The sequence below is a fragment of the Notamacropus eugenii genome, chromosome 4 (genome assembly GCF_028372415.1).
Source record: "Notamacropus eugenii isolate mMacEug1 chromosome 4, mMacEug1.pri_v2, whole genome shotgun sequence".
Lineage (NCBI taxonomy): Eukaryota > Metazoa > Chordata > Mammalia > Diprotodontia > Macropodidae > Notamacropus > Notamacropus eugenii.
This window is the reverse complement of record NC_092875.1, coordinates 20,866,292-20,890,531: the sequence shown is the minus strand read 5'-3', so window position 1 is coordinate 20,890,531 and position 24,240 is coordinate 20,866,292. Positions and strand designations below refer to the sequence as shown.

General features: G+C 42.2%; 1 protein-coding gene across 2 annotated transcripts in view; it reads left to right on the top strand.

Annotated features, from left to right (window-relative positions):
- The window catches only part of GRK3 (G protein-coupled receptor kinase 3), a 184,690-nt gene that overhangs the window by 41,005 nt on the left and 119,445 nt on the right, over nucleotides 1-24,240 (top strand). For both annotated transcript variants that reach the window (XM_072600102.1, XM_072600103.1), the window contains exon 2: nucleotides 1,285-1,361. In XM_072600102.1, coding sequence (XP_072456203.1) covers nucleotides 1,285-1,361 — 77 coding nt within the window. The remainder of the gene's footprint in view (nucleotides 1-1,284; nucleotides 1,362-24,240) is intronic.

Here is a 24,240-nt window from a genome sequence, read left to right as displayed (position 1 = left end):
CTAACTGAGGGTGGCCCCCAAGATTCCGTCCTGGCCTCTCTTCCTTTCTTCTTTGGCTGTTTTTCATTTGGTGATCTCCGTTCCTGTGGATTCAGTCGTGTTCTCTGTGCACAAATTCTGAGTGATTTGTCTGCCCCTCCCCTCCCCACATGTCATGCGTCCACAGGGAAGTCCTTCAGCCTCTCACAGTCTCATTTCTTATTGGTGAAATGGGAATTGGCTTGAGATGATCAAGTGGGAACAGTCACCTCACAGGGTACGTTGCGGACCTGATGATGCTCTGGGAATGCAGATAATTATGTTTTAAGTGGCAGCGATTTCCTATCTCAATTTCAATATATTTCCAAGGTGTTTTGCCATGATTTTACTCATTCTTCTTTGCAGTAATTCTTCAGAGACAGGTCAGTATTCGTGGTACTTCTGTCTGTCTTACAGGCAAATGTCACAAAGCAGAAAGAGACAAATGATTTAGTAGGTTTATATAGCATTATTAAAGCAACAGGTCCAGCCTGCGGCCAGCTCGTCACCTGTCTGACGCCCTTTCGTGGCCCTTCCTGGAACCTTCTTTCTAAGCCTTATGTTTCCTGTTCCCTGCCCACAGTGCCCAAAAACCCCTCAAAGTGGCCCATCTGTCAGAATAATATGTCCTCATTCTTTTTCCTCCCTTTTCCTCTTCCCCTGCCATCAAACCCCTCCATCCTTCAGTGTGGAAGATCGCAGGGAGCCCAGAAGAAAAAAGCCATCATAAGGAACATTCGTTGGTGAATGACTTTCCGAGCTTCTCATTCTCCCTATTTTTAAGTTAAAGGACAAAGTTCATGCATTCACCTTTCTTTCTTTCTTTTTTTTTAATTAGGATGAAACTTTCTTTACCTCCCATCTCATGGTCTCAGTATAAATCTTACCTTCAGTTGCAGTACTGAGATAAAAGCCTAAAAGCCAGGACTGTATCTCTTAACTTGTATCTGAAGCAGCTATTTTATATTATTTCCCTTATTTAAAGGTATTTTACAGGCCCAAGACTTCACTTATAGGATAGATTAAAGAATGGTGAAGCTGCAGAGGCATCTGGTTCAATGCTTTCATTTTGGAGGTGGGAAAACTGAGGCGCAGCTGGAGTTGTTGAGTGGAGAGCTGGCATTAGGCTGCCAGCCTCCTTGGCTTCTCTTCTTACCACAAAGCTCTATCCTTGGAGGGAGTTTGTTTTATTTTTGATCCTAGGATTTTAGTTTGCTTAAAATTCAGTTTACCTTCCTAAGAAAATGCTTCCCTGTTGTTTTTCAGTATCCGGAATTTAATGCAGAAGTATCTTAATGAGAGAGGCGAATTAACATTCGACAAGATTTTCAATCAGAAAATTGGTGAGTTCTACACTGCATGCTTTCATTTTAATAGTGATGGCTTTTATGATAGCAAAGTAATTATGAATGTACTATTTAATAATATTGGGAAGTAGGGAGATGTTTCTGATAAGAAAAATACGTCCTTTGTGAAGCTTTGTGTGCTGCTCATTAGAATGAGGGGGTCCATCCAGCAGAGAAGAGTGGAAAGACCACCAGACTTGGAGGCCGTCTGGTTTGAGGCCTGTCTTTGCCATTTCTGAGTTGTGAGCCCTTGGGCCGCTCCCTCACTCCTCTGCACCCCAGCCTCTTCATCTTTAAAATGGGAGTCGTGATGCCTGCTCGACGGATCTCATCAAATGGTTGGGAGAATATGCATGAAACCCCTTTGTTAGACCGATGTACCTGAGTGAGTGATGGCTGCAGCAGCAGGCAGGTAATGAGGGCAGCCTCTGAGAGAGCAGATTCATTCCCAAGGGACTTTCTTGGAGCCGTCTCTGCAAGTGTCCCTGGAGGCTCCTTTGGCCAGTACGAAAGGGGACGGTGGGTGAATTCTTTGGAGTATGGGAGCAGTTGCTTGGCAGCCGAAAAGAAGTTTCTTTCTGTCTAAAAATTTGTTATTTTAGCCAGAGAGGGCCCAGCTGCCCTGAGAACTCCATCCCTGGATGGGATTTTCAGTTTTCTTTCTTCCTTGTGCCCCCATCCCCCTTATGGAGCTAGAGTCTCTTCTTGGGAACACGACCTATGTCTTGGAGCTCTGCAGGGGAGGGCAAGTTAGAAAGAGCCCCATGTTCAGAGTCAGAGGACAGGGGTTCATGTTCCAGCTCTCCCTTATGTATGACTTTGAGTAAGGCATCTCACCTGCTGAGGCCTCAGTTTCCTCATCTGTAATGTTGTTCTTGATAAAAACAGAGCCCCTTTGGGAAAAATGGAGAAGAAAGCAGAAAAAAATCCCTTTCTTTAATCAAGAACAGTTTGGCTCTTAATGGACTCACTCCACTTACACGGACAACATGCAAGCTTTTGTTAAACGGACAAAATAAAAATAAAATCCTTCGTGGGTGTCTGTGCCACTGATAATGAGGACTCGTACCCCATAGCATAGGCGATTTTGATATGTTAGCCAGATATGGGCAGCGTGTTTGCCTGCTGGCATTGGGGTGTTGATTTTGGTCAGGGATGATACGTACTTATTGGTTCCTGGTTGTCTCATAGTTAATTCATGACAAACTTATGAAAAGTGAATGTGACTGACATCAGGCATGTACAAAAAGCAGATGGAGAAACAGGGAATCCTGGACTCATTTGTCTCAGAAGGTGACAATTGACAATTGACACGTTTGCTTGGAGGTAAACGTCAGTAGGCGTGACTGGATAAATTGTCTTCTGGTTACTATTTTTTCCCCTATTCCCAGAAAACAAACGTGCTTTTCAGAAATTTTATAATTCCCTGAACAGTATTTTATTCTCAGTCAGGACAGGTTTCATTTGTCCTCCGTCTCTTTTGCTTAGCATGTCAGCCAATGGAACTGTCAAGCCACTTTCCTTGACATGATGAATGTACCGATTCTAGGGCTCTTGCTGTGTTGACCTTTACTGACCTTGGGAGAATTCTCCAGGCCTAACTGATAGTTCAGCTTCCTGAAATGCTGCCTTTGCCTTTCATGAATAGTGACTTGTCACCAGGGCTAACTTAGTGTGAATTGCTGCAGACCATGGCTTTCATAAAGATCTCTACAAATAAAGATGCTTCCCACAAAATAGTGAGGCTCAACATGGCTTCTGTAATGCTCTTCCCTATTCTGGCTCCTCCTTCCCTATTTTAGTTGGAGTATCTTCAGTATTAATTCAGTTCTCATCACTAGTTGGAAGACTGGCTAATGGAGAATATTGTATGAGTAACCATTTAGTAAGAATATGAATAAATGAGAGTGAAGAGACTTGGGGTCTTTGGGATCCAATGTAAAGATCTAGGTCAGGTGCTAAAGAGCAAAGACTTGGGGCTTTGTTTGCTCATTGGCAAAAATAAGTTAGCCGTCATCTGCTGCAGCTTAGGTCATTGTGTGTGAAATGTGTTGGTGCAGGAAGGTCAGTATTGTCAGAGGGTGAGGGATGGAGGAAGGGTAAGCCCATCCGGACTGTTAGGATGCTTCTTATCCCCAACTGCACCGGGAAGACAGAAGTGATTTCTTTAAAAAAAGACAAAGGTCAGAGTTTTGTTACACTTGTTATGGCTTCTTCTGTTTCATTCTGTGAACTTTAATGCTCCCAGTTCATTTAACATTCAGCAAACAGTGAGTGCCAACAATGTGCCCAGCATGTGCTTGACTCCAAGTACTGAGAAAGGCAGCAATGTAGTGCTTGTCCTCAAGAGGCTGTTGTTCTGCTGGGGGAGCAGCATTTAGGCACCTGTGTGCATCCTACACAGACACACAGACACACACAGACACACACACAGACACACACACACACAGACAAACACACAGACACACACACAGACACACACAGACACACACACACACACACACACACGGTTGGAATAGGACGAAATCCTAGAGTAAAGGCACCCGAATAGGAGGAGGGCATCAGGTGGAGAGGTGGAATGGGAGCTGATGAGGTGAGGAGCGGGAGCATTCCCGGTCAGGGCTAGAGGATGAAGTAACAGTTGGGAAGAGCACAGTGGCCCCTGATGCAGGATCTGAGCTAATATGGCGGACCAGCAGGGCAGCAAGGGAGCAGGCTAGGATATGGGTACAGCTAAATGTGATGAGAGGGAGGGAGGGTAGGATGGGTATAAAAAAGATGCAATTAAGAGGTCCTGGGAAAATGTGTAGAGAGCAAGAGCTCTTGCATCTGGGGAGATCAGGGCAAGTTTCATGGAGGAGGCGGCCCCTGAGGAAGTCTTTAATGGGAGAGAAGGATTTCAGCAGACTGTGGTGAGGAGGGGGCAGTTCACCCATAGACAGTATGGCTCACAAGTGCAGAGGAGTGCCTGAATATTGATAAAAGTTATTTTGGGGTGTGCTTGGTTATCTAATTTAAAAGTAAAACAAATAAAAGGCTAGAGAGAAAAACTCTGAATTCTGTAAAATAGAGCCTGTTTTTAAAGCCAGTGTTTTCTGTAGTGGAAAGAGCCCAGGCTTTGACATCTAGAGCAGGTTTTCTATTTACCTTTGTGGGACCTGTAACATGAAAAGGTGGCTAATCTCTGGGGTCCCTGCTAGCTCTCAACCTGGGATCACTTGTTTTTTCTCTGTGAGTGCATTGTATGGACCTGTCTGAGGTGTTGCAACAAATGAGGTTCTCTCCAGCTCCTCTGTGAACTCTTCTCATCAGCCTAGTACCAGGCTGTGCCTGATCGTTAGCCCCATTTCTTTTTTCCTCTCTTATTCTACCATTAATCCATGTCCTTTTTGTCTGTCAAGCTCAGATCATCTCTGGTTTCTGGCTTCGGTTCCCCCTAAGCAGTTAAGTGACCGTTGCATCTTCCTCATAAGCCTGTGCATGCGCTTCTTTGTTGGACAGTCGCGGCAGAGGGGAATTTAACACCAATCACTGCTGTGGCTCATGGCAGGATTTGGAGCTTAATGTGGCCCAGGGGGAGCTGGATTCCATTTGGACCAGTGAGAAAAAGGCAAGCTGACTCTAAGGGGAGGAGGAGTACAGGACACATGGCATAACCGTTGGGAATGTGTGACCTTGGGACCGAGGAAGACTGAGTGAAAGCAGGAGAGGTGGAAGTGGGGACGATGCCAGGAAGCATCCTCTGGGGAGTGGCAGCCTGGCCTCTGCCTCTGAGGAAACCCAGAAAAGGCTGAGGCAGGGTCCTTGGCCCTTTCACAGGGCTCAGCTTCGGAAGCTGATTTACTAGTTGGAATGACTTTCAAGAAGTTGTGTTACTATACTTTTGCTGTGGCAGAAACATGTAGGTGAATATTGCTGTCATGGTGGTGTTCATTCTTCGTTTTCAAAGACCATGACATCAGGTTGAATGGAACCGAAATCTAAAATCCCACCTGCCTTTGATGGCGCCGTCTGTGACTGCTACCCCGACTTTGCCCCTCATCATTTTCTCTTTGTCTCCTTTTCCAGTGTTTCCCTCATCTCCCGTTCTTTGTCTTTCTGCCTCTTCCCCCCTTCTCATTCCTGTCTTTCTGTAACTCGCTGTCCTTTCTCTCTTTCTTTGGTCATTTTTGAGTCATCCTGTTTTCTCTTCTTCCCTTTCATTTTGCGCCATCCATCATTATCCAACATATTTATGTTCCCTTCTACGATTCTAGTCCTGCTTTTGAGTCAAGATATGATCGTTGGGGCTGGGGGTAGTGATCTTCCTAGGTGTGCTATAGCAAAGATTCCTTCTATAACTAATTCTCTATGATTTGGCCCATTGAAATGGAAAACTTGTGTAGGCATACTTGAATATAAACCTAAAGATAGTAGTGGTAAGAAGTGGTTGGCCCAAAGTTCATCTTCCTTCAAATATTTTATGGAGTTAAAATGCTGGGAAGTGGTCAGTTGTCACTTAGATCTTGATAGAAATTATATATACACATATATAAATAAAACTGTATATATGTATGAATGTATATAAGACAGAACTATATTTGTATATATAAATAGCCATATATGTATGTAAAATAAAGGTATATGTGTATATAAATAAAATAAAGCTTTCCTCAAGGAAATCCATTATTTCATTTAGATCCTTTTAAGCGATACATATGGTCAAAAGAGCTAGTTACATATGTATTTTATATATAAGATAAAAATGAAGAAATCGGGCACCTTACTTCGGGATTACCTATAGCATGGAAACTCCCAGTAGGCTGAAGACGTTAGCTTGTGTATGTTTCTATAGAGCCGAGACCATCAAGTCACTAACTATCTCAATACGTCCTCGTAGGAGCACAGATTGGAAGCTGGAAAGGACCTCACAAGTCATTATGTAAATTTCTTCTAATGGAAAATTAGTGATACTCATAGGTATTTGTTTCTCAGTGATGAAAGAAAGTCTACATTCTGTTTTAATTTAAATTACGCATGTTCTTGGACTGTTAAAAATAAAGCCTCACCGCACATAATGTTATTAAGACAATTACATGACAAAGTGGTAGGCTGAAGCACATTGCAGCAGACGGTCCCATAGGAAAAGCACATGAGGAGCTATTGGCCTTGGGAGCTGGACGCATTGTCTCCTGATCCTTGTCCTCGGCAACTGATCACCCTGGATCATGAGAGAATTTCACGGCACAGAGTTTGCTTATAATGACTTGGTGGGACTTATAATGGCCTAGTGTTCAAGGGACAGTGCTACATGGAGAATTCTAATATATAACAGCCATTAGAGAATTATTTTTACATTCATACCTCAAAGGAGAGGCTGTAGTACAGGGCTTCCTAAACTTTTTCCACCTGGGACCCCTTTCCCATTTTGGCAGTGTTAGTTGACATTGTGTGGCCTGAGGGTGTGCGCAGGGCAAAGTGCATATGCTTTGTGTTCAGAATCAAGGCTGCAGTGAAGATGTGCGATGCTACATGGGCAAGTGCTGTCAGAAACATCTTGGAGCTATTATAAATTTGATTTTTAATTAGTTTTTGGTCATCGTGCATTCAGAAACCTTTTACTACTGCCAAATTTTTTGTGACCCCATATGGGGTTGAGACCCACAAATCAAGAAGCTCTGGGTAGTGAATAGAGAACTGGCTTTGGTGCAGGTTGAGCTTGGGTTCAAGTACCACCTCTGACCCATCCTGGTCATGTGACCCTAAAAATACAGCCAAACCAGATTAAAATGTAATTGGGAAATGCTTAGCAAAATAAATAAAAATACAACATAATATAGACAATGTTATTTTGTAGTTTTCTAAGTCAACCTGAGGAATCAGGTATCTGTTTCTGTTGGAATTTGACACCACTGCTCTAGACTTTCTAAGACCCAAATTGCATAGAAGAGACAGCAGTGCATTGGTGAGGGCATTCCTTATACCAGTGAAATCCCAGGGCAAGGCTAGATCCCATTTGCTGGGCCTTGTGATGCCACTGGCATGGGAACCCCTTGTGGATCTGGCATCTCTTAGCAAAGATATAATTAGGATTGAGAAAGGATGCTCAGAGGATGTATAGAACTTCTGTCTCTCATCTGTAAAACTTGGTCAGCAGTGTTTCTGGAAGGAGGCAGGGTAGGACACGCCTGGAACTCTGCGAGATTTTCACAAGTGAGTTGGGATACAAGACTCTTTGGGGTTTGTTTGAGATGTACTGACACAGCTGCCTTGGGAGACAGGGACACTGGGAGCAAACTGCAGGAAACCAAGTCAATTTTATAGGGAGAACTGAGGCTTTCCTACAGTGTATGTGATGGCTGTCTACCCATCTGTATTGATATTTCGTTGGTTACTAGGTGGCACCATCGTGTTCAGAGTGTCAGGCCTATATTCAGGAAGATGAGTTCAAATCCGACCTGAGACACTTACTAGCTGTATGACCTTGGGCAAGTCAGTGAAACTGGTTTGCCTCAGTTTCCTCATCTGTAAAAGGAGCTAGAGAAGGAAATGGCAAACCCCTGCAGTATCTCTGCCAGGAAAAGCCCAAGTGGAGTCACAAAGAGTTGGATACGACTGAAAAATGGCTAAATAGCAACAAATACCTGTGGGTCCCACTGTATTGTTTAGGAGGAAGAATGGTCTTGGCATTAACATTATCTAATGAAATCTTTATTTTTCTTACACACCGTGCTTTGGAGGCCTGAGCTAGACAGAATGATCTGTTCTCCAGAAAAGCTTTTATCCTCTGGGACCCTGAGAGGCAACTGGACCCAGTGGGTAGTGAGTGGGGAGCCTAGGGGCCCGAAGGCCTGAGCTCAGTCATTCCTCCGATGCTCATTGCCTGTGGGAGCCTGAACAAGTCGTTTGGTCTCTGCTTATCTCAGTTTCCTCCTTTGTAAAATGGGAGCAATAACACATATGAATTCTATTTTAACAATTGAGATAAGAAATCCAAAGTTCCACAGTCCTTTGATAGCATTGTCTGTGACTGTTCGCCTGACTTGGTACAAAATGGTACAAAAAAATCAAAGGATTCATTTTCATAAAACTAAAACCTTTATTTAAAAAAATGTAAATGTTGTACAGTCTTGATTATTCATATTACTTATTTTATAAGTAAATTCTTCTTTTACTTTTATCATGTCAAAGTTTTTTGTCATTTTTCTTTTGTAAAAAATGACAAATTTTAACCATAATAAAGATTTTAAATATGCAGGAAGGAAGAAAATTGTACATAAAAGCCCCTAGTGTTAAACCAAATGAACTACTAGATAGTAACCAACCAGAAAAGAATGTTATTCTGTATCTTTTCTGAAACTCTACTGAAATTCGTCTCTTTGGCCTTCTTCATTTTCCTTGTGCACACAGAAATACATGTGCATTTATCCCTCTGTCTGTATATGCATATCTGTACATGTGTGCGTGTTTATCGTTTTGAACAGCAGACTGTCGCTCCATACTGCCCGTTTTGCTGGGTCACACCGTATTCCTGCTTCCCTACTTTCTTGTGTTCTTCATCCTTAGCTTCTGAGGCCTTCCCGTCTTCCATTCCGTTTTTATTTGGATATGCCTTGGTTTTTCGGTTTGTTTTTTGCTTTTCACTCTCATGGGTTTTGGTCCAGTGCAGGTCTGTCCGGCTTTTTGCATCTTCAGGCAGCCTGTTGCCCTTTCTTTGATTTTGAATCCATTTACAGTTTTCTAGATTTCTGTGTTTCTTGTAAATCCATGTTGCTTCTTTGATTCTTATTATGACTTATTTTATCGGAAATGTTGTTGATTTACATTGAGTGTTTAATTTTTGGGGTTTCTCTTTTCACTCAGTCTCTTAGCAGGAGTCTGTACTTTGTTAGTCTTAGTCTTTTGTGAGGCTCCCCCTTCACAGTATCAGGTATGTTGGCTTTGGGATGATCATTCTGTCAGTTCTAACTCCTCTTTTCATCCCAAATCACTCTCCTTCCTCTGCTTTTTAAACAATTTCTTTCTCTGAAATATCCTTTGAAACATCACTCTGGATTTTTTCTGCCTGTGGACGAAACAAGTCAACTTAGCTGGAGCTGCCTGGTGCCCTGAGAGTGTGGTAAGAGGGGGCATGATAAGGGAGCTCAGGCAGCCAGTACTAGCTGCCACTCCCTCCCTCCCAGTGGAGACTGCCTTGTACCCTGCGCCCAAGAACCTTGGAAACCATGGTGCTGCCCAGACAGCCATGCCTGTTTCCAGCTCATCCTACAGCCATCTTGGAGGGGAGAGATCAATGTAGAGAAAGGGCCCACCTGATTTACCATCAACTATTGATCACTTGTCACTGACAGGTAATCCCAAGAACTCCAGCAGTGGCAGCACTGGACCACTAGTCCTGCTTGCTCCCCAGCCCCTGAAGTTTCATCCCAGGAAGCAACTCTGTATGGAAGCTTGAGCTCCGGAAGGCCCAGGAGAGAAGGTGCTAATAGCCAAAGTCCTTGGCGCTGCCGGAGAGTTCAACACCAGAAGCTGCTAAGATTTTATTAGATGAAATGACTTTAGGGAAGTTGCCCTACTCTCCACTTTACTGCTGCAGTCTGTGGACCACGAGAGCTTTCTGTCTTATTGGCGGCTGAAACCTTCCAACGGATGCTATGAGCTCTGTCCCACGATGCGGGGGGCCTAGCTGATTTAGCTCTTTTGTTTCCCAAGGGCTTAGCACAATATTTTGCCCAGAAGGCCTTAATAAACACTTCTTCGTTCATTCCCATGCACATAGCTCTTTGTGAATTTTTCAGGCTAAGTACTTTTCAAATGCCTCTCTTTTTACTGGTTTTTCTTGCTAGATAATTCTGAGTTCACAACACATACTTCTGAAATTTATAGATGTTATTTTTCAGCTCTTCCAATAATCTTGCTTCATCCTTGAAGAGTCTTTGCTGATCTTGATATTGTTTCTTGGTAAGTGTTTTGTAGATTTCTGCTGTAAGCTTGAAGGATTTATCACTTATTGTGATGCCGGAATTCCGCATTATATGTCTAGGCAGACTGAACCTTGGATTCTTCCTTGTCAGGAGGCTGTGATGTATTTTGTTTATATCCACACTTGTTGCTGGGAGACTTTTCTTTGAGTATTTTCTAGAATATAGTGTTCAGATTCATTTGAGGTATCAGTAACCTTGAGAATAGGACCTGTTCTCTAGGTTTGTCATGTGAATCTGCATATTTTCTAGTACTTTGTGTAATTTTATGGCATTTTAACTGCCCTTTACTGTCTGTTGCTTCTGTGAATTTTTGAAGTTTTCTGTTATATTCCCTACAATGATCAGTTCCTTTATTATTTTCACCCAGTCTTCTTGAGTTTTTGCCATAATTACAATTTTTTTTCAAACTTACCTTTTATGTGGTTTTTTGGTTTTCTTGCCACTATTAGTTTAGTTGATTTCTTTGCACCAGTTATGTCTTTGAGGACAACTCCACAACTTCTTTTTCCATCTACATTTTTTTTGGGAACTTTAATAGTTTCAGTATTCCATCATATTTTAAATTTTGATTGATTTGTATTTTCTGTGTTTGTGTTCTCTCTCTCCCTTCCTTCCTTCCTTCCTTTCCTCCTTCCTTTCCTCTTTTCTTTCTGATGAGCTTAGCTTTCTGAACTTTTCTTTCTGCCATTTTGCCTGGGAGTCCTGTTGTGTGTTTCCCAAAGGACTTCTGTGCATCTGATATATGTTTATGATACCTTATGGTTTTCACAGAGCTTCTCATTTAAGGACTTTAGGGGTGACTCGTATCATGCTCATTTTGCTGGCAAGAAGGCACCTAGTACGCTTTTATTAAGAAGCTGCTCTGGGCCAGGTTGGAGGTTCCAAAGATGAAGAGGCTGCTTCAAGGACCTTACGGTCTGTTGTGTTGGGCATTGGGTCCTAAATGGATATGTACCAAGCATGTACAATGACACCAGGGAAGTCTGGAAAAAGAAGTGGCTTGTTTTCCGTTCTCTGGCCTCCTCCTGGGACTCTGTAAGCTGTGCACCATGGTTATTTGGGGGCCATAGATTTTTGTAATTTGTTGATAAAAAGAGCCCTTCATTTGGGGGGGGGGTCATAAGACTTAGATTGGAGTGTTAACTCTGGCACTGGTTATTTGCCTGTGAGCAAATCATTGTGTTTAAACATTTGAGACTCACTCTCATTTTTGTCAAATGTAGACAGTCGTTCTTTCATGATGGACTTCCTGGTGTTATTGTGAGGGAATAGAACAGGGGATCCGGAAAGCAACAGAAATGAAGAAAGTGGCTGCCTGTTGGCCAGAAAAGAAACTGTTCCTCCCTCCATGGTTGGGGTGGATCGGCGCTCTCATGGGAATGGGTATTTTTTCCCCTTTGGTACAGATTGTGACCTTTACTTTGTCATTCTTTTTAAAAAAACTCTTTGTTCATATCTTAAATATCTTGGATACTAAGCCCTTATCAGAAAGTTTTGACATACAAATGTTTTTTCCACGTTTGACCACTTCCCTTCTTATCCTAGATCGGGGTGAGGAGCCTGTGGCCAAGTGTGGTCTTGAGGCTGCAGGTTCCCCGCCCTTGTCCTCAATGCATTAGCGTTGTCCAGGAAGAAGCTTTTCAATGTCAAGTTCCCTCTTTTGCTGTAGACATAGTATTCCTGTTTCTTTCATTTTCTTTTCTTTTTCTTTTTAGAGAGGGGAGTTTTACTGTTTCTTCAGTTACTTTATTCTTTTCCAAGTGGGCCCCGTTTCCCTTTGCTCTTGCACCTGATCCCCTTCTTGTTTAACTCTCCTTCTTCTGCTCTTCCCCTTCAGCTTGTCCTTTTCTTTAGTTTATAAATTTTGCTTCTCTTCACCCTTTTCCAAAAAATTCTCTCCCTCTCTTCATTATCTATCTTCTCTTTTGTTCACTCTAAACACTCATTCCCTGTATTTTTCTGTTCTTTCTCTCTTTTTCTGTATTCTTCATGGGATCAAGGCTTCCAAGATGTCCATTTGAGACGATCCGTGCTAGGTACTTTCTGTTCCTGCTTGTGGGCTTTACCCCATGGATTTGCCTTTTCCTTTGTGTTTCACTTCCAGAACAGTGCCAATGACAGAAATGATTATTTCTATTTTGTATTAATAACTAATTGAATCAAGACTAAGGTTTCCCGCCTTTTCTACATCCTTACCATCAACAAGTGTTTCTCAAAGATTATATTCCTCTTTATCCAGGCAGGTCTGAAAAATGTGGATTCTCCTTTTGTTGGACCAATGATATGGAAATTGATAAGTCTCTTTGACTAAGACATGGGTTTTCCAAGTCACATACCACCAAGATGCTCATTAGAATGAGCCCACATCTCATTATAATAGTCATTCTCTCATTAATTGTTATCCACAGTTGATTGCCACCCTCAGGAACACCTGCTCTTCCAAGGGCATGTAAATTGTGAACCCACTGCCGTGAGGGGTTTTTGGCATTTGAGAGTACCACTGACCTCTTTTTTATTAATAAATATGCTGGCCTTATTAATAAAGCAATTAAATTACCCAGAAGCTATGTTTCTTGACATTTTTAAACATCACACCAGTTATTGCAGGTATCAGAGAGGACACTGCCCCATTGCAAGGCTTCTTCCCCATCATGTTTCTAGTTATGTAGCCTACCACTGATCTGTGACCTCTCTTTTTAACCCTTTTTTCTTCTATATTCGCCTGTAAATCTCCCTGTATCCTTGTTCTCCCACATTTCCAGGCACAGTTGCGCCCGGAGGTTCCCCCCCACCCAGGTCACATCCACTGTAAGGTCCTCATCTCCCTCCACTGATCACCTCTCTTCGCTCATAGAAGCCTTCATCAGTAAAACCCCCTGTCACCTCCAAAGTAGAGCCTCCTTCCTTTCCCACTCCTCTTTTCATTCTCCCCTCCACCACCTACTCCCCTGTAGGCCCTTGATCTGACCCTGGTATATCACTTATTCCTTCCCTTGCCCACTTTTATGCAGCCTACCATGTTGTAATGTAGTCCCCACAAAAGCAGCATTCACCTGTGGGCAGGGGTCCCCAGGTTCTGTCCATAATGCTCCTTGGCTGCCTCATCACTCCCACCTCCCCGTGACTTCTGCATTCTTATTCACAGTTAAGTGGGGAGGAGAGATTTGAGTGACTAAATGTACCCTCATCCTTTATACTTGTAATAATTGAGCTTGGATGGAAATTTATTAAAAACAAGGAAAGGGTTGTGTTTAACTTGGAATGAATTGGTAACAAATCCCCTTAGCAGTTCAGTTTTTTTTAAAGTAAGTCTCCTTGTCATAGACACTTTCTGATATATTTGTTCTCCTTTGTACTAAAAGAAAACCTGTTATGCAAGACTGACCAACAGACAACTATCCCTGACAAAGGAATATACAATTTGCTCTCCAAGTCCTTGACTTCCCTCCCTACTGAGAGGAAAAGTGGGTTACACCATCTGTTCTTCAGAACCAAGATTGGGCAAATAATTTCCTTTCCCAGAATATAGGTTCATTTTAGATTCAAATTGAAATGCCAATTTACTTGTATTAGGATTGCAGTAAATTGTCAAGTAATGAAAAACAGGGGGAAAAATAGACAAAGGGTGGTAAACAAGGAAATAAAATCTATTCTTCTTCCAAAAACATCATTTCACTTTTTCAGTATAATTTTCCCCAGTAATTTATAGGATCACAAGAAATGTTGTCTTCAGTTCTATCTCACTCTGAGTTGGTTGAAATTGTGATTAAATTGTTTGCTTGGCCACACTCAGAGGCCAGACAGAGGATCTCAGACACCATCTACCTTGTACTTACCTCTTTGCCACTGCCAGAATCCTTACAATAAAGGGAAAAAAACAGTTATTTCTTTGGATGAGACCTCACTACAGTGGGGGGCCATCTATTTCTAAAGATGAAATATAAATCATTAATGCTTTGTGAAAGTTAGATTTTCACTTTCTCATACAAGTGAAATAAAGGGTCTGTCAATGAATGTGCTAGTGTTCCACAGTGGATAGGGAGGACAGATAGTGACTACAGGATCACAGTGACCCTGGGACCTGCAGCAAGTGTTCCACCTTCCCATGTGCCAGACAGCTCTATAGAAGCAGAAACTGCACGTTGATTGTGATCTTTATTGGTAGAGGGAATTTCCACCCTGAGAGGTCCCTACACAGATAACAAAATGGACCTAAGTGTAAAAAATGAAAAAGTCCTGCATGAAACAAAATATGACAGATATTTTGGGAAAAAAAATCCTACACTGAGTGAGAGTCAGTATTAGTTATCTTTTAAGGTCTCTTCTAGGTCTTCTGTAGGCATTCTGAAAGAACAAGTCTTGAGTTGTTTGATCACTGAAGGTAGGGCTATTTAGTTCTCCCTGTCTTCGGTTTACGTGATCATAGAAGGGAAAACCAGAGAACACAAATAACCAGGCGTTAACATATGAGTAAAGTGCAGCCTTGTTAACAGTTTACTTAGCAGTTCACAGTTTACTTGAGTGAGTTCAGTGACATTGTCACTTTGATTGGTCATGCCCCTGAGGGCTCCCTCATAGACCTGACTGCCCAGTTCTGCAGGTGGTCCAGGGCTGCTTTGTAGAGTGTGATTCTTTGTACCCAAGTTGGACAAGGTGGGGAGTAGAGGATTTCTCTCACTTCCCTACCCCCAGCACCCTTGGGTGTAGCTATGAAGCTCCTCACATCACATACAGCCATTTGGGAGTGCATTGGGTCAAGAGAGTTCAGAGAGTGTGAGGCACATCTAGTAGGGAACAGAGAGAGGCAGATATGGATGGTCACTAGAGGAGTAGTAACTTCAAAGAAGGTGATCTACCCCCAGCAGCAGAGAAGAGAGCCGACCTGAAGATTTAAGGGAGAAGCATCTCTGGCCATTGAGAGCCCCAACTACTGAAAGGAGCAGAGCTCAGGAGCCCAGCAACATGAGGGTTACAAGAGGGAAGAAAAGGGAGGTGTATACTGCCTTCCCCATGATATTATCTAAGTTTATGTCCGCTCTTCCCACACTTTAAGTGCTGTTAAAAAGAAGCTTGCTGGTGGGGGCCCATGAGCTGTAGTTCTAGAAAAGTTCCCCCAGGTACTCTAGAACCTGGGAGGTGGAGTTTCCTTCTGGGGAAGTAGTCTAGAAGGGGTGCTACCTTAGGTTCCATGTATCAGTCATGCTCCAGGGGCTGCACCCTGCAAACCTGTGAGTGCTGCTTAGGAGGTGTATCCCTAAGAGGGCTCTGCACAGACAACCAATGTGATCTGAGACTAAACTGAGTTCTTGCTGGCCAAGACATCGATCTGTCTTCAGCCACCTCTGGCAGGAGCTTAGATTTGGAAGGGACATCAGCCGCCATCTGCTTCTTCTGCCCTCTCTTCCATCCCTGCTGAGGGCCCACTGAGCCCCTGCTGAAGGAAGCTCCCTGCCTTGGAGGTCTCCTCTTGACCTTTTGTGGGGCTGGGCTTGTTTTCAGGTTTTTCTCGACATCAAGCCAGAATTTGCTGCTTTGCATCTTCCCCTCTTTTCTCATGGCTCTGGCCTGTGGGGCTAAACAGTGTTTATACTCCCTGACAGGCCAGCCCTTCAGCTGTTGTGTCTTTTTCATCTTTTTCAGACAAACAGCCTCTTCACTGCTTCTTTTCTACTGATGTTGTGAGGTTGGTTTTGTACCCAGGTGAAAGACTTGATCTTATCCAGTTTAGCCAGCCTTCTAGCCTGTGGAGAACTTTTGGGAAGCATGCAGACTTTGTCCTTACTGATCACCCTTTCCAGCAGCCTGCCCATTGTGCAGTGGTGATTCCTGGGGTGCTGAGCAGGTTCCTCCTGGCTATGTGACATTAAGTCGTTAGTGACTACACTTGGACTCTGCCCATTCAGCTGCTCCATCATCCAGCCTGTTTTCATCTGGTTCCCATCTCTCTGCCAGTCTGGTGGCAAAGTCTTGGTTGGTCAAGTGCTTGTCAGAAATCTAGATTAACTATGTCCCTGGCATTCAAGTGAGATAACAGATGTAACACCCTTTGCAAACCTTAATGTGATATCAAAATCCTGGCTGTCATTGTTCCCTTAATTTACTAATTTAACAACCCTTTTGCCACAAGAAACAAAGTTAGTCTGTCATGAGTGGCTCCGGCTGAAGCCGTGGCAGTGTTTTGGGGCCAATTATTTCCTTTTCTAGGTATATATGAAAAGTTCATTTGAAGAACCCAGTCTAGAATCTGGACAGGAATCAAAGGCAAACTGACTGGTTCTCTGGGCTGCCAGGGAATTTACTGGAATTACTAAACTGTTTTCTTCTGTTCTTTAGGATATTAGGACCCTTGTCCTTCTCCAGTCATGTCATCTTTCTTTCCTTCTTCCTGAACTTTCAGATGTCACCGAAGGATGTCCATTGTGGACATTAGCATAATTAAATTTATCGAATCAGTGAAGATCTAAACTTCTGGTAGCCCAAAATCAGAGCTTATTTCACTGTCTTAATATGGACAGGACTGTCTATCAAAATAAATAACACCTTAATATTACAGGTGTAATTTCAGTGAACTAATTATACGAAGTTGCGCAGTAAAACCTGCCTTTATTTTTAATTCTAGCTATTTATTAGTAGAAATCTCTTTCCTTCGATGGTTTTTTCAGTCATTCTATAGATACTATATTCTACAAACTTTATGATGCTGACTTTTTGCTAGTGCAGTGACCAGAAGTGTTACCTCCTGGATTGCTGGCGCTCTCTACGGTCTTGGCGTAGCCTACCTAGTTTTCTGTGGTGTAACACATGAGTTATGCTGTAACAGATTTTTGTTATTAAGAAGAGGCAGTTTAGTTTGCTTGAAAAGAGCCTGAGCCCACACTCAGCAGATGGGAGTTTTTGTTGTGTGATGTGGGGCTGTTCACTCAACTTCTCACGGAGGATTCATGGAACTGCCTGGACACAATCCTTCTCATCTGTGAAATGTGAGGAGGTGGTCCCAGGGCACCACTGCAGTTCTTTCTAGCCTAGTTCTTCTAGGGCTAGAGTTCTAAGGTTACTCCTGGGTTCTGAGCTCCCTTTCAGAACTGTTCTTTGTTCTGAGGTAGGTCCTATCCAAGTCGAATGTTGTAGGTTCCAGGGTTGTTTGTTTGTCAGGTTTGATTTCACAGACTCTAAAGACCAACCGGAGCACCAGTTGGCATCAGGGCATTTTTGATTGAACTGTGTAATAGGAACAAATAATACAGCGTGTTTTTCAGCACAGCTAATGAGATCAACTAAAAGATTGGCTTGTCAGGGTTATTCTTCTTAAATTTTAATTAGAACATGTGTTCTACCACCCAGGTCTGCCCTTTCTAAAAAGCATTTGTGTTTGGGAACACTACTGACAACCGGGGCAGAGTGAGTTGTCATGTTTATCTCTTTTCTCTTCACCACTTCCTGTTGGCCTTTGAAAGTCAAAATGGATCCGTATGAGCTATTTTCCCTCTCGGAGTGGTTGTGCAGAATCATGGGAAAAGCTGTCCACAGTTGAATGGCTTCTTTGCATAGTTTATCAGTTCAGAAGTGGAGAATATTTCTGAAGCTATATGGCATAGCTGCCTGATCCACCACCTGTCACAGACCCTTCCTGTGTTTCCCTCTCATTGTGGCAGAATCAAACAGTTGGAAAAAAAAATAGTGGGAAAAAGGTAAAGGATGAAACTGGTTTTAGTGTTAAGAAACTGCCACCCCGGCCATGCACAGTTGTTTCTTCCCACCTAATGAAACGATTTGTCGTTATCTCTGCTGAATAGAGCACATTGCAAAGCCTTCCTAGCCTGTCCAGATCTGTGGTGTAGGCCTCAGCTGAAATGGGCTGGCATGAGCTACCTCATGAGAGGGTGAGTTTCCAGTGACCCTGATGTCCTGGGAGGGGCAGGCTGATAGAAGCCTTGCTGTTCTGTTGTTTGTGTGGCCTTAGGGCAGTTGCCCAGGCTCTTGGGGGCTCAACTTTTCTTCTGTAAAATGAGGTTTGATTCAGTGAGCTCCATTTCTAGTCCATGTCTGATGGTCCCTTAGATTCCTTCATACTCTGTGGTTATCACTGACTGCTGAGGGGGCCAGTGTGCTTCAAACATCAAGGATATTGAAGTCCTGATTTTATTGCATTGTACAAAAGTCAAAAGGTGTTTGAGAACTTAAATGGTGGAATTGATCGAAAGACAACTTAATGGTGTACAATTGCTAGGTTTTGAGGACTGTGCCAGACGTTGGGTTTGTGCCTCAGTTAAGATTCTCTAGGAGAAATGTTAGGTAAACAAAGGTAATGTGACAGCTGAGCAGAGAGACTCCAAGGTGTGTGGCCTTTGCTGTGGGACAGTATGACCTGGGACACAAATGAAAGATTGGTAGCTTCTCTGTTGTGCTGTTTAGAATAACAGCTCGTTCATATTTTTGTCCGTAGTTCTGACAATGATCTATCAACATGTGAAAACTGCCTCGAGTTACCTGGGTTAAGTTTTCCTGTTCTAGATTTGTCACATGAAGGTGACAAACACATGTCATTACAAATATAGAGTCCAAGGTCTCCTTCTGTGGAGATAACCCCGGCTTCCTGGAACCTGTGCAGTATAAGCAAATCCGTAAGTTGGAAAGGCTTCATGTAGGAGTCCAGTGATGACCTCTCTGTGTTGTCTGAGGACAAGCCCAAGTTAGAAGGGCTCATCACCAGGTTGGCTCTAGGAAATATGAGGCACAGCATGTCCCAAAGACTGCCCTGTAAGCTGAAGGGAGGTTGGAGTGGAGGGAATGGCGCGGATGCTCACACAGATGTAGTGATCGTGGCGCAGGGTGTGGAAGTCCAGCAGCACAAGCTGGGGATCCTCCTTTTCTTCACAAGGGATGGAATATGGTATAATGGAAAGGGGCCTGAGGTGGAGTCAGGCAGTGGAGTTTGAATGCAGCCTCAAATGAGATCTTTTAACAGATTTTTGCTGTCTTTTCATACATTTTGCAAACTTTTATAGCACTATACAAATGTCACTTGTTATATTGAATGTGTTCAGTTTTTCTTTTAATTGAAAAGATTTGCTGAAATCAGAATTGAACTTTTTCATGTATTAAGTAATACTTTCTTAGTAGTTCTTGTAAATGCTTTTTGGAATATATCTCATTGGTTAACACTAATTTGATCTTATTTTTTAGCATTAATTTTATATGCAAATTTTGTTAGGAATTATAATTGTAGGAAATATTCCTTGTAGATCGGTATTATACAGTGGAAAGCTGAATGGCTTTGGGCCCAAGCTCTCTGGGGTCAGACCATGCCAGCTGCTTTCCCTTTGGCCGGTCATTTCCATCTCAGAGCTGAAGATTCCTCCTTCGTATTATGAGGATAAAGATATTTTCCTTTCTTCACTCACAGGACTGACACTGGGATGACTTGCCATCATGTACACAGCACTAGAAAGAATGGCCTGTCTGCATTTTGGAAAGAAAGCATTTCAGATATCAAATTCAGTTTAGTTTCTCCATAGAAATCAAGGAAGCCTATTTTGTGTGCAAAGAAAAGCTCTAGCAAGTATGTAAGACTTAGAGTTTTTTATTTTTAGGATCCCTGGGGAGAGTTTTTACACCAGAAACATCTTCCCCACTGAACCCTTCATTGAAATCACTGGCTTTTCATTACTTTTGCCATCTTCCTGCTGACCTGCTTCATAATTTGCTGACAGCTTAGCCCTAAGGCTAAATAGACAAAGATAGAAAATGCTAAATATACAGAATGAAGCTCTTGTTGCAACTCTGCATTAAAAGTGACACACTCATCTGTGACTCTCTGAATGTTTCCCAACTAATTCTTTTGGTAGCTCATGGGTGAGACATTATTCAAATACTGACTTGTTCTCTCCAGTGGGTATAGTTTGCATTTTTTCATCATGTTTTTCCTTTGTCCCAGAGTCTGAAATAAGAATTCATTTTGTTTAATTGATAAGCCAACTGAAACAGTATGCTTTCATTAAGTGTCACTTCCCAATATGTATACATCCATGTAGATGTCACCCCTTCACCTAAGTTATGAAATTACAAAGATGCCCAAGACCTCTATGAAGACCCCTGTATATGAGACAAAATAAGAGGAGACTTGAATAATGACTTACGTCTGTAAAATGTTGTATAGTTTGACAGGATGCTTTCCTTAAATCTACCCTTTGAGGTAAGTGACACGAGTGTTATTATCCTCATTATGGATGGGGAAAAGGAGCCTTAAAGGGATTAAATATCGAATCAGATTTGTACAAATATTAAGTAAAAAGACAAAGCCTGAACTTCCTTCCCTATAAGTGAAGTCCAGGGCTTGTCCCATCATGCCTTGCTGCCTCTAACTTGAACACTGACTAGTTTTAGTATCTATCAAAGTTAATTAGATTTCTTGGTATAGAAATTAGGGTTTCTGTAAATGTGAATGACCATGTGCTCAGTTAGAAATACTTTGTATAGAGTCTGGTGCTTTGTTTCTTCCTGTGATAGTTTAGTCTCGCTATTTCCAGTCAAGGTCAAAACCAGGAAATGCAGGAACATGTATGGTATTTTTTTTTTTTTTAAGGTTAAGCACACTTCCTTTTATGAGGCATTGGTTTTGCTTCATTTGGGTATTTCAGTGCTAAAAATAATTTAGTTCATGTTTCTTGGAATGAAGCTAGCCAGATTTGTGTCTTCATTTGCTGAAAGCTTTGGCTCATATCTTACATCGCTGATTCTTGAGAAGACCATTGCTCAGAGAACCTTGTTTCCTTGAACCTTGAATAGAAAAGATGCTTGCAGCCCGGGATCTGAACGACAGTCTCTAGCAAGGGCAAGGGTATTTCCTATTTATTTTACCACCCCAAGGACTTCTTAGAAAAAATGGGAATATGCTTAAAAAGAAGTTAGTCTTCAAAATAAGACAGTGCAGTGTGTATGATTACATTCCTTGAGATTATGTGCTTATTCAATTAAGTAACAGATCAGGAGATTTTCATGATGATTAACTGTTCTCATCATGGTGACATAAAATAGGTAGAACTACAAAAATGATCTTTAGACCTTGTGACCCCCTTCTGCTTCTGTGGTGAGTATGGAACAGAGGGTGTGAAGAATTGCCCAGTTCTCTAAGCCAAGACAGGGAATTAGAGGCAGCACCCCAGCCTAACACTCTTGACATTTCCTTCCACACAACTTTTAAAAAATGCCTCGAATCAGAATTTGTAGCAGCAGAGCCAACAAAAGGTCAGTGTGTGACGCCTTTCGGGCCTAAGACAGCTTAGGAGGTCTGAAGGAGAGGACTGTAACACTGGGGTGGAAGCCTGCCTGGAGTGCCAGCATGGGGAGGTAATAGCAGTAGCTGCAGCAGCAGCAGAAACTCTGGGAGCTCTTAGCTCAGAGATGGCAAGGGTGTTGGAGAGCTGGTCAGAAGGAGATTACAGGGGACCCTTGCTAGCACTGATTGACAGCTCTCTACGTAGCTCTGAGTTCCAGGGTGGTGAGGCATGCTGATAGGCAGTTACAAGGGAGTAAGGGCCCTCTTTGTACTTCTAGGGCAAGAGGAGTGCTAGTGCTTGTGGCTGCAAGGACCAAGGGCCCTTCCTGGGTAAAGACCAGGAGAGCAGTGACCACATCTCTCCCAGGATCACACCACTTTAGAAGTCCCCCAAATTTGCACACACCCAGAACTAGCTCTGAAAACAGTAGCACAAAAAAGTGTAAAGCTTGGGACTGTACCTCTGCATTCCCAGGTGAGCAGAGCTCAACTTTGACATAAAATTTAAAGTCAAGAGATAGTCTGGAAAAATGAGCAAACATCAAAAAAAGAACTTGACTATAAAAAACTACAGTGTCAGGAAGACAGTGATACAGACAACACTGTGAAAGCAGCTACAAACAAAACCTCAAAGAAAAGTGCTAATCAGACCCAAGCTCAACAAGAATTCCTGGAAGAATTAGAAAAAGATAAAGAGCGATAGAGGAAAAAGTTAGGAGAAGAAATGAGTGATGCATAGTGATGGCATAGTGTGCTGGTCTAACCATTCTGGAGTGCAATCTGGAGTGCTCAAAGGGCTATAAAACAATGCATACCTTTGATCCAGCAACACCACTACTAGGTCTGTATTCCAAAGAGATCAAATAAAAATGAAAAGGACCTATATGTATAAAAATATTTATAGCAGCTCTTATTGTGTTTGCAAAGAATTGGAAGTGAAGGAGGTGCTCATCAATTGGGGAATGGCTAGACAAGTTGTAGTATATGATTGTGATGGAGAGCTATTGTGCTATGGCAAATGATGAAGGGGGTGGCTTCAGAAAAACATTGCAAGACATATATGAATGGATTCAAAATGAAGTGAGGAGACCCAGGAGGAGAATCATCGTGCACCATAATGGCAGTGTTGTAATAATGATCCACCGATCAATACAGTCATCCAAAACAGTTCCAAAGGACTTGTGCATCTCCAGAGAGAACTATTGAGCTCCGAATGCCAATTCAAGTAGAAGTTTTTTACTTTCTTCATTTCTCTTCCATTTTTCATGATTTCATATGTATAATTTATATCATGCTGCTTGCTTTCTTAGTGGATGGGGGAGGGTGTGGGAGGGAGAGAGAATTTGGAACTCAAAATTTAAAAAAGAAAAGAATGCTAAAAATAAATAAATTAAAAATGATTAACCCATTTTTAGATAATCTGCAACCATTAATTTAACACCTGATACGCCTGATCTGGCAGTCTTGATCCATTAATTGAACTGATCTGTCACTCATAGAATCAGACTGCCTTTATATTTACCTTCTTTGCTATGCATGAAACCAAAAGACAAAGAAGTTACACCCAGATTGAAGGATGGCTCTCAGAAATTCTTCTTGGAGCTACAATGGAGGTGCTGGAGGTGGATGGTTTCATAGTGTGCCCAAAGACCCAAAAAATAGCACATCACAGATTCTTTGTGCATCTTTCCTTGAACTGCTCCTGAGGAACATAGATAAGCAAACAGATTTCCTTGCTGATAATTGTAGCACACATTCCAGCATCTCTTGCTGAGGATGAAGCTAAGAAATTCTATGAAGAACTGAACATGATCCTTTAAACTAGGTCTTCTTAAACTTTTTCCACTTGTGATCCCTTCAGCACTTCTTAAACCTCCATATGGGGTTGTGACCAAATGATACTAACAGATACCTTGATGGTTAAGTGACTTAAATGTGAAGGTGGACACAAGGGAAGAATGGAGGAAAATTCGGCTCAGTCTAAAGAAGTCACAGGCTTGCAGACTACTTAGAAGTGTGGACATTTTACATTTTCCTTCAAGAATGGAGCAGGAAGGTTCTGAACATGGCAACCGCACAGCCACTCTATATTCAATGGAACTGACTCTACTGTAACAATGAGGAACTCTCTTTTGATGTGGAAATCATATAAAAATCACATAGTTGTGCGAGGGCTGATCATCAGTATCATGTTAGAATGTAGCATAGAGAATAAGGTGATGACTCATTTGAATGCAGCAGCTCTGATCCTACCTGGTTAAAGGATCTGTCAAGTCTGAAGTACCATTAAGTAGTAAAATAAAAATATGGACTGATTGCCTCAATTAAAACAGACAGCTGGATGTGCAGTCGTTTGAGTTAATCTGTCCCGGGTCATACATAGCCCTTTGAGGAAAGCCTTGAAGGCTGCCCTTTATATGATACAGATCATATATACACACAGCACACACACATATATTCCTGTTTAAAAAAAAATGTATTTGTACAGTATACATATGTATAATGTGTGTATGTGTATGTATATATGTAAAATGTATATGTATGTATGTCTATCTATCTGTAATCTTTGATGGGTGCTGCAGATTGACAGTGAACCAGGACCAGAATCAAATAGGAAGAGAACATTTGTCTGGATCTC